At 42.2% G+C, this 14,222-nt stretch overlaps 1 protein-coding gene across 1 annotated transcript in view; it reads left to right on the top strand.

Annotated features, from left to right (window-relative positions):
• Positions 1-4,826: 4,826 nt before the first annotated feature.
• The window catches only part of SLIT1 (slit guidance ligand 1), a 390,223-nt gene continuing 380,827 nt past the window's right edge, over positions 4,827-14,222 (top strand). Inside the window, exon 1 of the mRNA XM_056532480.1 lies at positions 4,827-5,546. Within this exon, the coding sequence (XP_056388455.1) occupies positions 5,341-5,546 (206 nt within the window). The 5' untranslated portion in view covers positions 4,827-5,340. The remainder of the gene's footprint in view (positions 5,547-14,222) is intronic.

Below are 14,222 nucleotides of genomic sequence, written 5' to 3'. Positions count from 1 at the left end.
TTCAGAACGCCAGGTAGGGGATCAGGTGTCTAGGGGCAAAGTACCCCTTTTTAAGTGTACACTGAGCAACAGATTTTCATTAAAAATAATGGGAGGCTGCTGCATGCGGAATTCTACTCGGAACCACTCTGAATGTGCTGCGGATCTGCTGAGCATCTGCTCCAGATCTGCTGAGGACCTGCTGTGGATCTGCTGAGGATCTGATCTGGATCTGCTGCGGATCTGTTGACGATCTGCTGTGGATCTGTTGAGGATATGCTGAGGACCTGCTGTGGATCTGCTGAGGACCTGCTGTGGATCTTCTGTGGATCTGCTGGGGACCTGCTGTGGACCTGCTGAGGATCTGCTGCAGATCTGTTGAGGATCTGCTGTGGATCTGCTGAGGATCTGTTGTGGATCTGCTCTGGATCTGTTGTGGATCTGCTGAGGATCTGCTGTGGATCTGTTGTGGATCTGTTGTGGATCTGCTGAGGATCTGCTGCGGATCTGCTGTGGATCTGCTGTGGATCTTCTGAGGATCTGCTGTGGATCCGTTGTGGATCTGCTGTGGATCTGTTGTGGATCTGCTGAGGATCTGCTGGGGATCTGTTGTGGATCTGCTGAGGATCTGCTGTGGATCTGTTGTGGATCTGCTGTGGATCTGCTGTGGATCCGTTGTGGATCTGCTGAGTATCTGTTGTGGATCTGCTGAGTATCTGCTGAGAATCTGCTGTGTATCTACTGATCTGCTGTGTATCTACTGATCTGCTGCATACCCTTAGCAGAAATCTAATGTTCAGACTCAGGTTTCTGTCGAGGAAATACAAGTCAGATACTCTATTTGAAATCTATAAAATATCCATAGACTTTTCAATTCTTTCTGTGGAGGCTGGAATTGGAATTTCCGTGGCAGATGTTTCTGCTTTGAAAATTCAGCCGTGTGCACAGTGCAGCAGAATCCCATGGAATGATTTTTCTGCCATATTCCTCATGGGATTTCCGCAGTCTAAACAAGGCCTAAATTGTTTTGGAGGTGGTCAGTGCTAGACACATTGGAGATAGAGATTTGGGGTGATGCTGGTCACTATAGGGGCCTGTAGACATTACATACCTGTTGTCTGATTTCAATGGGATTCTGCTGCACTGTACATATAATGGAATTTCCGTGGCAGAAACATCTCGAACATCGGAAATGTTCCTACTTGTTTTCCATAGGGTCCATTCACACAGCGCAATTTCCTAGTTGAATCCATCTTAAAAACTAGCTGGGAAATTCTGCTACATTAAGTTAACATTGTGGTGGTAACATTGAGGTATATGGGATTTCCACAGTGGAATATCTGCCAATCTGGGTTCTGCAAAAAAAAAAAAAAAAAAAATGAACATATTAATTCTTTTAGGAGAATCTGCTCAGAAATACATATCCATCAATGAAGATGGCGCATGTCGTGCGGTCCTAGCACCGACTGATATTGGCGGCCAATGCCGCGTACAGAATTTCTGAGTGGAAAATTTTCCTGTATTCTACCGGGGCATGTTCACACTGAGGAAATTCCACAAGGAGTTACACCATTCAAATTGTAGCTGTAGTTTTGCAACAGCTGGAGGCACAACTGGTTGGGAAATGATGATCTAATGTGTATAGGATTTTTTTGCACCAAAAGGATCAGGAGTGTTGAATTTTAACATTCCTGATCATTTTATTTTTTTTAGGGTATGTTCACACAGAGGAATTGACGAGGAATCATTTTGGTCAGGAAATTCAGCAAATCATTGTCAGCTTGGAGCAGTGTTTCCCAACCAGGGTTTCTCCAGCTGTTGCAAAATCCAAATTGAATCAGACCCTTGTGAACAGGGCCTTACATAAATATGTGTAAGTGATCACACAGCCTTCAGCTGTCCAGGCATGCTTGGATTTTTTGGGGATTTGCAACAGCTGGAGGCACACTGGTTGGGAAACACTTCCTGAGGATACGTTCACACAGAAAGATTCCCCACAAGTTTCCTGCTGTAGGTGATTGTAGGCAGAGGACTTTCCGTAGTGGAAAATCTGCAACAGACCTCAATTGAGGTGAAGGCATCTGGCGCAGATTTTCCGCTTCGGAAAACCCTTCACGGCTTAAAGGGGTACTCCGCTGCTCAGCGTTTGGCACAAAATGTTCTGAACACTTAGAGCCGGCGCCGGGACCTCGTGACATCATAGCCCCGCCCCCTCATGATGTCACGCCCCAACCCCTCAATGCAAGTCTATGGGAGGGGGCGTGACGGCAACATCAACAGAATCCCATTGAAATCAACGGCACTCTTCTACTGCAGAATATCCGTGCAAAATATCCATGCAGAATTCAGCACGGACATTCTGCCGCTCGAACATAGCCTTAAAGGAGTATAAAACAAATATTGTCAAATCAATTGGTGCCATGAAGTTAAACAGATTTGTAAATTATTTCTATTTAAAAATCTTAATACTTCCAGTACTTATCAGCTGTGGTATGCCCCAGAGGAAGTTGTGTAGTTCCTTCCAGTCTGACCACACTGCTCTCTGCTGACACCTCTGTCCATGTCAGGAACTGTCCTGAACAGAAGAGGTTTTCTATGGGGATTTGCTCCTGCTCCGGACAGTTCCTGACACGACAGAGGTGGCAGCAGAGGGCACTGTCGTCAGACTTGAAAGAACTACACAACTTCCTCTGGAGCATACAGCATCTGATAAGTACTGGAAGGATTAAGATTTGGAAATAAGTAATTTGCTAATCTGTTTAACTTTCTGGCACCAGTTGATAAAAAAAAAAAAAAAAAAATGTTTTCCAAGGGAGTACTCCTTTAAAGTCAGTAGGTTTTGAGGAATTTTCAATAGCGGAGACTGCGCTGCCGTGTTTGCGGCTGCGAATTTGAAAGAAAACACCATCGTGTGAACGCACCCTTAGACTAAAAAGAAATCCATACCGATCCTGTAAATCAGTGGTCTCCAACCTCCGGACCTCCAGATGTTGCAAAACTACAACTCCCAGCATGACCGGACAACCAACGGCTGTCCTGGCATGCTGGGAGTTGTAGTTTTGCAACATCTGGAGGTCCGCAGGTTGGAGACCACTGCTGTAAATCTCTTACTGGGAAGCAACACTGTGTGTGGACAGCTCTCTCCCTCGTGTTCCCAGCACCAGCGCACAGGCTAGCTGGCAGCGTCCCCGGACCGGATCAACGGTGTAACAAAGGAATGTCCAGTGCCATGTGCGGTAAAACGACAGGTATTTTATTGTAGGATCAGCGGATACAAACTTGTATCAGGCAGGAGCCGATGCGTTTCGGACCGTTACAGGTCCTTAGTCATGGCATGACTTGCCATGACTAAGGACCTGTAATGGTCCGAAACGCGTCACCTCCTGCTTGATACAAGTTTGTATCCGCTGATCCTACAATAAAATACAGATACAAACTTTCATCAGGCAGGAGCCGACGCATTTCGGACTGTTACAGGTCCTTAGTCATGGCAAGTCATGCCATGACTAAGGACCTGTAACGGTCCAAAATGCATAGGCTCCTGCCTGATGCAAGTTTGTATCCGCTCATCCTACAATAAAATACGTATCCAAACTTGTGTCAGGCAGGAGCTGACGCGTTTTGGACCGTTACAGGTCCTTAGTCATGGCAAGTCATGCCATGACTAAGGACCTGTAATGGTCAGAAACACATCGGCTCCTGCCTAATGCAAGTTTGTATCTGCTGATCCTACAATAAAATACAGATACAAACTTGCCTCAGGCAGGATCCGCCGCGTTTGGGACCGTTACAGGTCCTTAGTCATGGCAAGTTATGCCATGACTAAGGACCTGTAACGGTTCGAAGCGCATCGGCCCCTGCCTGATGTAAGTTTGTATCCGCTGATCCTACAATAAAAATATGGATACAAACATGCCTCAGGCAGGAGCCAACGCGTTTCGGACCGTTACAGGTCCGAAACGCATCGGCTCCTGCCTGATGCAAGTTTGTATCGACTGATCCTACAATAAAATACGGATACAAACTTGCATCAGGCAGGAGCCGTCGCGTTTCGGACCGTTACAGGTCCTTAGTCATGGCAAGTCATGCCATGACTAAGGACTTGTAACTGTCCAAAATGCATCAGCTCCTGCTTGATGCAAATTTGTATCCGCTGATCCTACAATAAAATACGGATACAAACTTGCATCAGGCAGGAGCCGATGCGTTTTGGACCGTTACAGGTCCTTAGTCATGGCAAGTCATGCCATGACTAAGGACCTGTAACGGTCCGAAACGCATTGGCTTCTGCCTGATGCAAGTTTGTATCCGCTGATCCTACAATAAAATACGGATACAAACTTGCATCAGGCAGGAGCCGACGCGTTTTGGACCGTTACAGGTCCTTAGTCATGGCAAGTCATGCCATGACTAAGGACCTGTAACGGTCCGAAACGCATCGGCTTCTGCCTGATGCAAGTTTGTATCCGCTGATCCTACAATAAAATACCTGTTGTTTTACCGCACTTGGCGCTGGACATTCCTTTGTTATACGTAAATCTCTTTGGGCTTCAAAAAAAAAGTTCCCAGCAAAAGTTTCCAGTGTATCCTCCCCCCTCCTTACTTCTCTATGTGAGAGCTCTGGGGTATTGGGGGGCACCACTGTTTGCCATTTGTCTTCCCTTTTTTAAGTGTTCTTCCCAGTTGTATGTGTGTGCCTGTCTGCAAGCCCATTGTAGTCCCTGAGTTTAGTCAATGAGCCCCCCTCCCTCTCCCCTTGCTGTTCTGTAGGGGGTAAAGCCCAGCACACTAGACGGAGGAGGGAGCAGGGAGGAGTCAGGCGTGATATTTGTGTGTCTCTCAATTGATGGATGACTGCTGTTATGTGCCTCTGTGTGTGTGTGCGCTTTTCTCTCCCTCTTATTTATACTGGTACCAAGCCTCAGACACACAGAAGAGAGAGAGAGCCCAGGGCAGATAACGCATACTGTGCACAGGGAACTGCCAGACACACAAGAGCACAGACTTCCTGCAAAGAGAGACCCAGGCAGCGGCTCCAATGAATTGAGAAGGTGCTGACTGCATTGTGAGCGCAGCGTTCTCCTATCAGGATTTGCTCTGTTCTTGCATCTTTACAACACTACGATTATTATTTTAATTTTTTAATTTTTTTTAATTTCATTTTATTTATTTTTTTCCTATTTTATTTTTTTTCAGAATTTTTTGGAATTTTTCTTCCAAGCTGGGATTTGCCAAGGATTTTTATTTATTTTTTTATTTTTTTTGGGAAGCTACCTGGATCCTGCTCAGGACTCTGATGATTATTTAAAGGGCTTCTGAGCAGCAGTCTTAAAGGCTGGAGACCTTTCCATCTGGTAAAGCATGGCTGTAAGGGGATATTCTTCTTCTTCTTCTACCTTCTCATGGTGGCTCAGAGCCGGAGTGTGGATCCTGGCATGGAGCAGCATCTGCCAAGTGTGTGCCAATGGATGCCCAGCCTTGTGCTCCTGTAGCGGAACTACAGTGGATTGTCATGGTTTGGGACTTAAAATGGTCCCTAAAAATATCCCAAGGAACACAGAAAGGCTGTAAGTAGGAGCTGATGTCTCTTAGGTTTTATTTATTAATTCATTTATTTATTTTTTTGTATTTGTCATTTCATACTGTGTATCCCAAGTGTCTCTACTTTTGACCCAAGTCCCCCTGTGCCTATTTGCTCCATAAATTGTTCCTCTTATACACTTAAGAAATGAATATGCACTGATATTGTTACTATATTGCTCTAAAACAGTGTTTCCCAACCAATGGGCCTCCAGCTGTTGCGAAACAACAACTCCCAGCATGACTGGACAGCAAAACACTGTTTAGGCATGCGGGCAGTTTCGTTTCACAACAACTGGAGGCACCCTGATTGGGGAAACTCTGCTGTAGATGCTATATACCCTAGTCCAGGTATGCTAGGAGTTGTAGTTTTGCAACAGCTGGAGGTACCTTGATTGGGAAACCCTCTGTGCCTCTTTGCTCCTTAAAATGTCACTCTTTTATACCCTAGAAATAGATATACACTAATACTTACTATATTGCTCTAGAACAGTGTTTTCCAACCAGGTGGCCTCCAGCTGATGCAAAACTACAACTCCCAGCATGCTGGGAGTTGAAGTTTGGCAACAGCTGGAGGCACCCTGGTTGGGAAACACTGCCCTAGAATCTATATAACCTAGTCCGGGCATGTTGGGAGTTGTAATCTTGCAACAGCTGAAGGCACCCTGGTTAGGAGACAGTGACCTAGAAGCTTTACACCCTTCTCCGGGCATGCTGGGAGTTGTAGTTTCGCAACAGCTGGAGGCATCCTGGTTGGGAAACTCTGCTCTAGAAGCTATATACCCTAGTCCAGGTATGCTGGGAGTTGTAGTTTTGCAACAGCTGGAGGTACCTTGATTGGGGAACCCTCTGTACCTCTTTGCTCCTTAAATTGTCACTCTTATATACCCTAGAAATAGATATACACTAAAACTTACTATGTCGCTCTAGAACAGTGTTTCCCAACCAGGGGGCCTCCAGCTGATGCAAAACTACAACTACCAGCATGCTGGGAGTTGAAGTTTGGCAACAGCTGGAGGCACCCTGGTTGGGAAACACTGCCTTAGAATCTATATCACCTAGTCCGGGCATGCTGGGAGTTGTAGTCTTGCAACAGCTGAAGGCACCCTGGTTAGGAGACAGTGACCTAGAAGCTATATACCCTACTCTGGGCATGCTGGGAGTTGTAGTCTTGCAACAGCTGAAGGCACCCTGGTTAGGAGACACTGACCTCAAAGCTATATACCCTACTCCAGGCATGCTGGGAGTTGTAGTTTCGCAACAGCTGGAGGCATCCTGATTGGGAAACACTGCCCTAGAAGCTACATACCCCAGGTCTCCAAACTGTGGACCCCCCAGATGTTGCAAATCTATAACTCCCAGCATGCCTAGGCAGCCAATGGCGTTGTAGTTTTGCAACATCTGGAGGTCCACAGTTAAGTAGACGACTGCTATATATACAGACTGTATATAAGACCCCAACTTATTTATTATTCCATCATTTTGTGTCATTTGGCTGCTTACAATTTCCATATGAGTTTTGTGCTAATATTTAAGTTAAATACTATATACTCTAGTCTGGTCTGTCATAGTTTGTAAGGGGGTTAAGCCAGTGTTTCCCAACCTGGGCACCTCCAGCTGTTGCAAAACTACAACCCCCAGCATGCCCGGACAGCCTTTGGCTGTCCGGGCATGCTGGGAGTTGTAGTTTTGCAACAGCTGTAGATGAGCATAATGTCAATGAATATGAATAACAATCTCAGTTCTGCTGCCTGTGACTCTTCACCTATCATTGTGTTACTTCTGCATTAGTTGTTACATGTGATACAGTGAAAAATTGCAATGAAATGGGTGAAGTCATTTAACTTTACCAGATTCTGTAGGGCAAAGCTTCACAACCTGTGTGTCTCCAGCCCAGGGCATGCTGGGAGTTGTAGTTTTCCAACAACTGAATAGAGACAGGTTGGGGATCACTGCTATATATGTGCAGCTGCATTGTATGTTAGAGAACATTAATACTGTAGTTATAACAATAGTTATAACAATAGTAGTTATAACAATATATATAATATAACATTGATACTGGAGTTATGTTTTATATATATATATATATATATATATATATATATATATATATATACATACACTATATAATATAATATTGATACTGTAGTTATGTTATATATATATATATATATATATATATATATATATATATATATATAGAGTATATTATATTACATTGATACTTTACTTATGGTACATATAGTTAATTATATTACATTGGTACTGTAGTTATGCTATATATATATATATATATATATATATATATATATATACTATAGTATATAACTTTGATACAGTAGTTATGTTACATCTACTATATTATATAACATTGATACTGTAGTTATGTTATATATATATATATATATATATATATATATATATATATATATATATATATTATAGATCAGTGTTTCTAGGGTGCCTCCAGCTGTTGCAAAACTACAACACCCAGCATGTCCGGACAGCATTTGGTTTTAACCCAGTGTTTTTATTTTTATTTTAGCCAACCAGGGTTCCTCCAGCTGTTGCAAAACTAAAACTCCCAAGCATGCCCGGACATCCAAAGGCTGTCTGGGCATGCTGGGAGTTGTAGTTTTGCAACAGCTGGTTGGGAAACACTCGGTAAAGCTGATGAATAGGTAATCTACAGAATGATGCTGTAGATAAGCATAACCCAGTGTTTCCCAACCGGAGTGCCTCCAGCTGTTGCAAAATTACAACTCCCAGCATGCCCGGACAACCAAAGGCTGTCTGGGCATGCTGGGAGTTGTAGTTTTGCAACAGCTGGAGGCAAACTGGTTGGGAAACACTGGGTAAAGCTGATGGATAGGTAATCTACAAAATGATGCTGTAGATAAGCATAACCCAGTGTTTCCCAACCGTAGTGCCTCCAGCTGTTGCAAAACTACAACTCCCAGCATGCCCGGACAGCCTTTGGCTGTCCGGGCATGATGGGAGTTGTAGTTTTGCAACAGCTGGAGGCTCCCTGGTTAGTAAACTGCTGTATATTGCAATGCTATGCATGTGTTATGCAAATCCATCCAAAAATCTATACGTATCCCCTATATACTGTATACCCCATGCTATGATAATTTGCATTATGATCAGGATTTACAGTACAGTCACTTTCTTGCCTTTCCTTCTGTCTCATCTTATCTGCTCTATACGTCGTAACATAAAGACGGGGGGGGGGGGGAAGAAAAAAAAACGATACGTCACGTTTTTTTTCTTTTTTTTTTCTGCCATGACTTCGTTGTGGAAACAGCGCAGTCTGTGCTTGTGAATAGTTTATTAGATACGGAATAGGAAAGCTGTTTAATGCTCGCCTAATGGTCTATCAACCTTTATAGCAGAAAAAGCTGATACGTCCGAAAAAAATACGCTACGCAGCACGCCAGCCCTCGCCATTTTACTGCAGACTGCGACCTAATATAAGGAGTTCAATTTTTTTTATTTTATTTTTATATATATATATATATATATATTTTTTTTTTGCAATAGTTGATCATTTTCATGCCAGTAATAACATTGTATATATATATATTTCCTATATACTTCCTGACACTTTCTACCTTACTTGAAAGTTTTTGGCAGAAAATTATGATTTTATAAAATTGGCTTTAGTTTTCTTTTTAGTTTTTCTTTTTTTCTGGTTTTAAACCATAATAGTGTTTTATGTTGGTTTTAACAATACAGAATTGTAACAAACTCAATACTGATACTGATATTCATTGTGCTACCTAAAGTATATGGACCATATTGTAACTTATGCTCAAGCAAGCGTACGCATAGTATAAAACGCTATAGAAAATGATATAATGGGCTCGTAATAATGCGCTATAGTCATTTTTTAGTTAGTAATATTTTTAGTTAGTTTTGCGCCACTGTAATGACCGAAACTTTAGGAAGAAACTGAACATAGATCGACCCATTAAAGCATATAGATATGTCAAGGACATTGTCAGAAATGGCGGCATTTCTTAGATAAGCTGCTCAAAAAAAAAAAAAAGTCTAATAATAATAAACATAAATAAATAATAATAATTATATATATATATATATTTATTTTAATTATTATAATTTTTTTTAATTTTTTTATTTAATTAATTAATTAATTTTTTTATTGCCTAATTCTATATAGTGAAATGTAGTGAAATTTCTTTAATTCAGTATTCTAAAACTTGGAAAGTCTGATGATCTAATACAGAATTACTATGGGCATAGAAAAACAAACAAGTAGAAAAGTTCTTTTAATATACTGATTTAAGGCAGTAGGGTAGTGTTTCCCGAGCAGGGTGCCTCCAGCATTTGCAAAACTACAACTCCCAGCATGACCGGACAGCCTTCGGCTGTCCGGGCATGCTGGGAGTTGTAGTTTTGCGACGGCTGGAGGCCCCCTGGTTGGGAACCACTGGTTTAGTAAGAAGCGAAATGTGTCTTAAAGGGGTACTCCACTGGAAAAACATTTTTTTGTATTCAACTGATGCCACAAAGTTAAAGAGTAGCTCCCACCATCCTTTTTTTTCTGTCCCTGCCTATTGCCCATCTATCCCTAACCCCATCCCTGCCTTTAAATTATTTTTTTTACTATATTAAAAATGGCTTTTTGTCTGCCTGGTAGTGTGCTCACTTACCAGGCAAACTTCACCAGCAGGCACGATGTCACTGATGCCTGCTGGGGGGGCACGCTTCCGCCCTTAGTTCATCTACACAGGGTGCCTCCAGCTGTTTCCCCACTACAACTCCCAGCTTGCCCTGACATCTATTGGCTGTCAGGGCATGCTGGAAGTTGTAGTGGTGAAACAACTGGAGACATCCTGTGTTGAAAACAATATATCTTTGCAACGGCCGCAACCCACTCTATCCCACCCCCCCCCCCCAGCCGCCGCCGCGCAACCCACTCTACCCCCACCCCGAAAATTACTTACCGAAGTGCAGGGCAGTCCTGAGGCCGGGAGGCAGGGTCGGCATGCGAGGCCTGAGAGCCGCATCCTCTGTGCTCTCAGCGCTCACTCCCGCCTGTCTAATTGACAGGCAGGGAGCGAGCGCAGGCTGATTGGCTGACTTAATTAGGACCGATTGCCCGGCCGGCATCGGTCCTAATTCAGTCGTGACGTCACGGCGGGCTGCAGCCGGCAACTAGGAGGGAGACCCCCTAGTGGCCGGTTTTCAAATATAAAAGAAACTATTTACATTTTTTTTTTAATTATGAAAGTATATTAGAGATATGTTGTAGTGCATAAGTACTACAACATATAAAAGAAAAAGGTTGGTGACAGTGCCCATTTAAACAGAGTTGTAAATTACTTCTATTTAAAATTCTTAATCCTTCCAGTACTTATCAGCTGCTGAATACTACAGAGGAAGTTCTTTTCTTTTTCAGCTTCCTTTCTGTCTTACCACAAGTGCTCTCTGCTGACACCTCTGTCCATGTCAGGAACTGTCCAGAGCAGGATAGGTTTGCTATGGGGATTTGCTTGTACTCTGGACAGTTCCTAAAATGGACAGAAATGTCAGCAGAGAGCACTGTGGTCAGACAGAATGGAAACTCAAAAAGAAAAGAACTTCCTCTGTAGTATTCAGCAGCTGATAAGTACTGGAAGGATTAAGATTTTTAAATAGAAGTCATTTACAAATCTGTTTAACTTTCTGGCACCAGTTTTCCAGTGGAGTACCCCTTTAAATACAATGATAAATCTGGCGCAAGGTGTGTACAGTTTGCGGCAGATTTTCTAAATTAACTTCAATAGGGACATTCAAATCTGCAGCAAATATGTAGTGGCAGATTTGGACTGCCCAAATGTATTGAGATTCTTTCCAACAATCTCCCCATATAGCAGTGTTTTCCAAACAGTTAGGGGGAGATTCATCAAACCTGCCCAGAGGAAAAATTGCGGAGTTGCCCATAGCAACCAATCAGATCGCTTCTTTCATTTTTCACACTTTAAAAATGAAAGAAGGAATCTGATTGGTTGCTATGGGCAACTCAGCAACTTTTCCTCAGGTTATGCTAAATCTCCAACTGTTGCAAAACCACAACTTCCAGCATGCCTGGACAGCCAAAGGCTGCTGGGAGTTGTAGTTTTGCAACAGCTGGAGGCACCCTGGTTGCTAAATACTGCTCTATGGACAGACAACGGGCGCCAATAGAACATGCCGGCATTAGGACCACTCGGAAATGTGCCGAGCATGTTGGGAGTTGTAATTTTACAACAGCTTGAGATACACTGTTTGTAAAACACTGGCATATAGATTATAGTAGAGCTTATAGAAATATATACTATTATTATTAATATTATTTTTAAATTATTCTTTTTTTTCTGTATGTCAAATCAACAGCTGTCCGGGCATGCTGGGAGTTGTAGTTCTGCAACAACTGGAGGTCCACGGTGATAAGATCACTGCTATAAATGTTATGTTCTGTTATAGATTGTGCTTTGGGGGGGTTTAGAAGCTCTTAGATCCCATTGGTGCCATATTACAGAAATTTTAGAAGAACTCGATGAACTGTGGGGGAGATTTATTAAAACCTGTCCGGAGGAAAAGTTGCCCAGTTGCCCATAGCAACCAATCAGCTCGCTTCTTTGATTTTTAACAAGGCCTCTGCAAAATGAAAGCAGCGATCTGATTGGTTGCTATGGGCAACTGGGCAACTTTTCCTCTACACAGGTTTTGATAAATCTCCCCCTATATGCTCTGTTGGCTGGATGAGTTTTATTCAGTGTACAGTGGTCCCTCAAGTTACAATATTAATTGGTTCCAGGACAACCATTGTAGGTTGAAACCATTGTATGTTGAGACCATAACTCTATGGAAACCTGGTAATTGGTTCTGAAGCCACCAAAATGTCATCCAAAAATAGGAAAAAGGGTGGATTATGGAAAAATAAGTAGATAACTAATACAGATAAAACAAATCCTTACATATAAAAGTAATAAAGAGCTGCTGGGAGCTGTAAATCACTGTCTATGTTAGTGTTTCTCAACCAGGGTGCCTCCAGCTGTTGCAAAACTACAATTCCCAGCATGCCCGGACAGCCGTTGGCTGTCCGGGCATGCTGGGAGTTGTAGTTTTGCAACAGCTGGAGGCACCCTGGTTGGGAAACAATAGTTTATGTAGAGGACAGGAGCTTCTTCAGGGTCCTATACAGTACACACAGTGTCCCAAATGGAGCCGCCCTTACTTGGTGTCCAAAGGAGCAACTAAACTTGGCACAGGTAAGGAGTAGTACAGAACTTGTAGTTCCTCCCTGTACTGTAGGGGGCGCTACCAGACAGCCAGTCAGTGCATGCACTTCAGTAATAGAGGTCATTTACCAGTAAAATGTCCATTCTGATTGGTCAGTTCCTCCAGTTGTGACACGTTTCACAGATCTGGACTGTCTGTAGCATTGTATGTTGAGTCTGGTTTCAAGTTACAATATTCCAGAAAAAAACATTGCATGTTGAAACTATTGTATGTTGAGGGATCACTGTATATATATATATATATATATATATATATATATATATATATATATATATATATATATATATACATATGGTGGCCTCTCCATGAGGTAAATACTTATCCCCTTTATATATATATATATATATATATATATATATTTATACATATGTATATATATATATATATATATATATATATATATTTTTTTTTTTTTAAATGTCAGCACTCTGTATGTAAGTCTCGTCTCACTAGCCACAGTTCCGTTTTTTTGGGGTTAATGCGTTCACCTTTAACTCAATTAAAGTAACTAGGAGGGGGAAAAAATACTGAAATGTCAAACTTCCTGATGTTTCCCCTTCCATATAAATCTGATTATTTTCTCCATTGTATACTGGTGGTGTTAACGTTTTCCCCCTTCTACGTAGAAGTCTCAGGTTATACCCCGAAGCCGTACGCATTGGAATCGCTTTTAATGACTTTTTAGTGACGAGCGTAAAACACTCAATGAATTCCGTGAAAACTATTGGGAAGTTTAATGGGAACCACAACCTCTCCCGAGTTTGCGAGGTGTGAAAGCTGTCAAATGTTGTGTATACAAGGCATCTCCGAGAAGTAAGAAGGGGGTTTGTTTCTGCCTTCTGGGATCCTTATCTTAAAGGGGTACTCCGGTGAAAACCTTATTTCTTTTAAATCAACTGGTGGCAGAAAGTTAAACATATTTGTAAATTACTTCTATTAAAAAATCTTAATCCTTCCAGTACTTATTAGCTGCTGAATGCTACAGAGGAAATTCCTTTCTTTTTGGAACACTGATGACATCACGAGCACAGTGCTCTCTGCTGACATCTCTGTCCATTTTAGCAACCGTGCATAGCAGATGTATGCTAAGGGCAGCATGGTGCCTCAGTGGTTAGCACTGCTGCCTTGCAGTGCTGGGGACTTGGGTTCAAATCCCACTAAGGACAACAATAAATAAAGCGTTATTATTATTATAATAACGTCAGCAGAGAGAACTGTGCTCGTGATGTCATCAGAGAGCATTCCAAAAAGAAAAAAATTTCCTCTGTAGTATTCAGCAGCTAATAAGTACAGGAAGGATTAAGATTTTTTAGTAGAAGTAATTTATAAATATGTTTAACTTTCTGCCACCAGTTGATTTAAAAGAAAAA

This window comes from Hyla sarda, chromosome 7 (genome assembly GCF_029499605.1).
Source record: "Hyla sarda isolate aHylSar1 chromosome 7, aHylSar1.hap1, whole genome shotgun sequence".
NCBI lineage: Eukaryota > Metazoa > Chordata > Amphibia > Anura > Hylidae > Hyla > Hyla sarda.
This window is presented reverse-complemented; position numbering and strand designations above follow the sequence as displayed.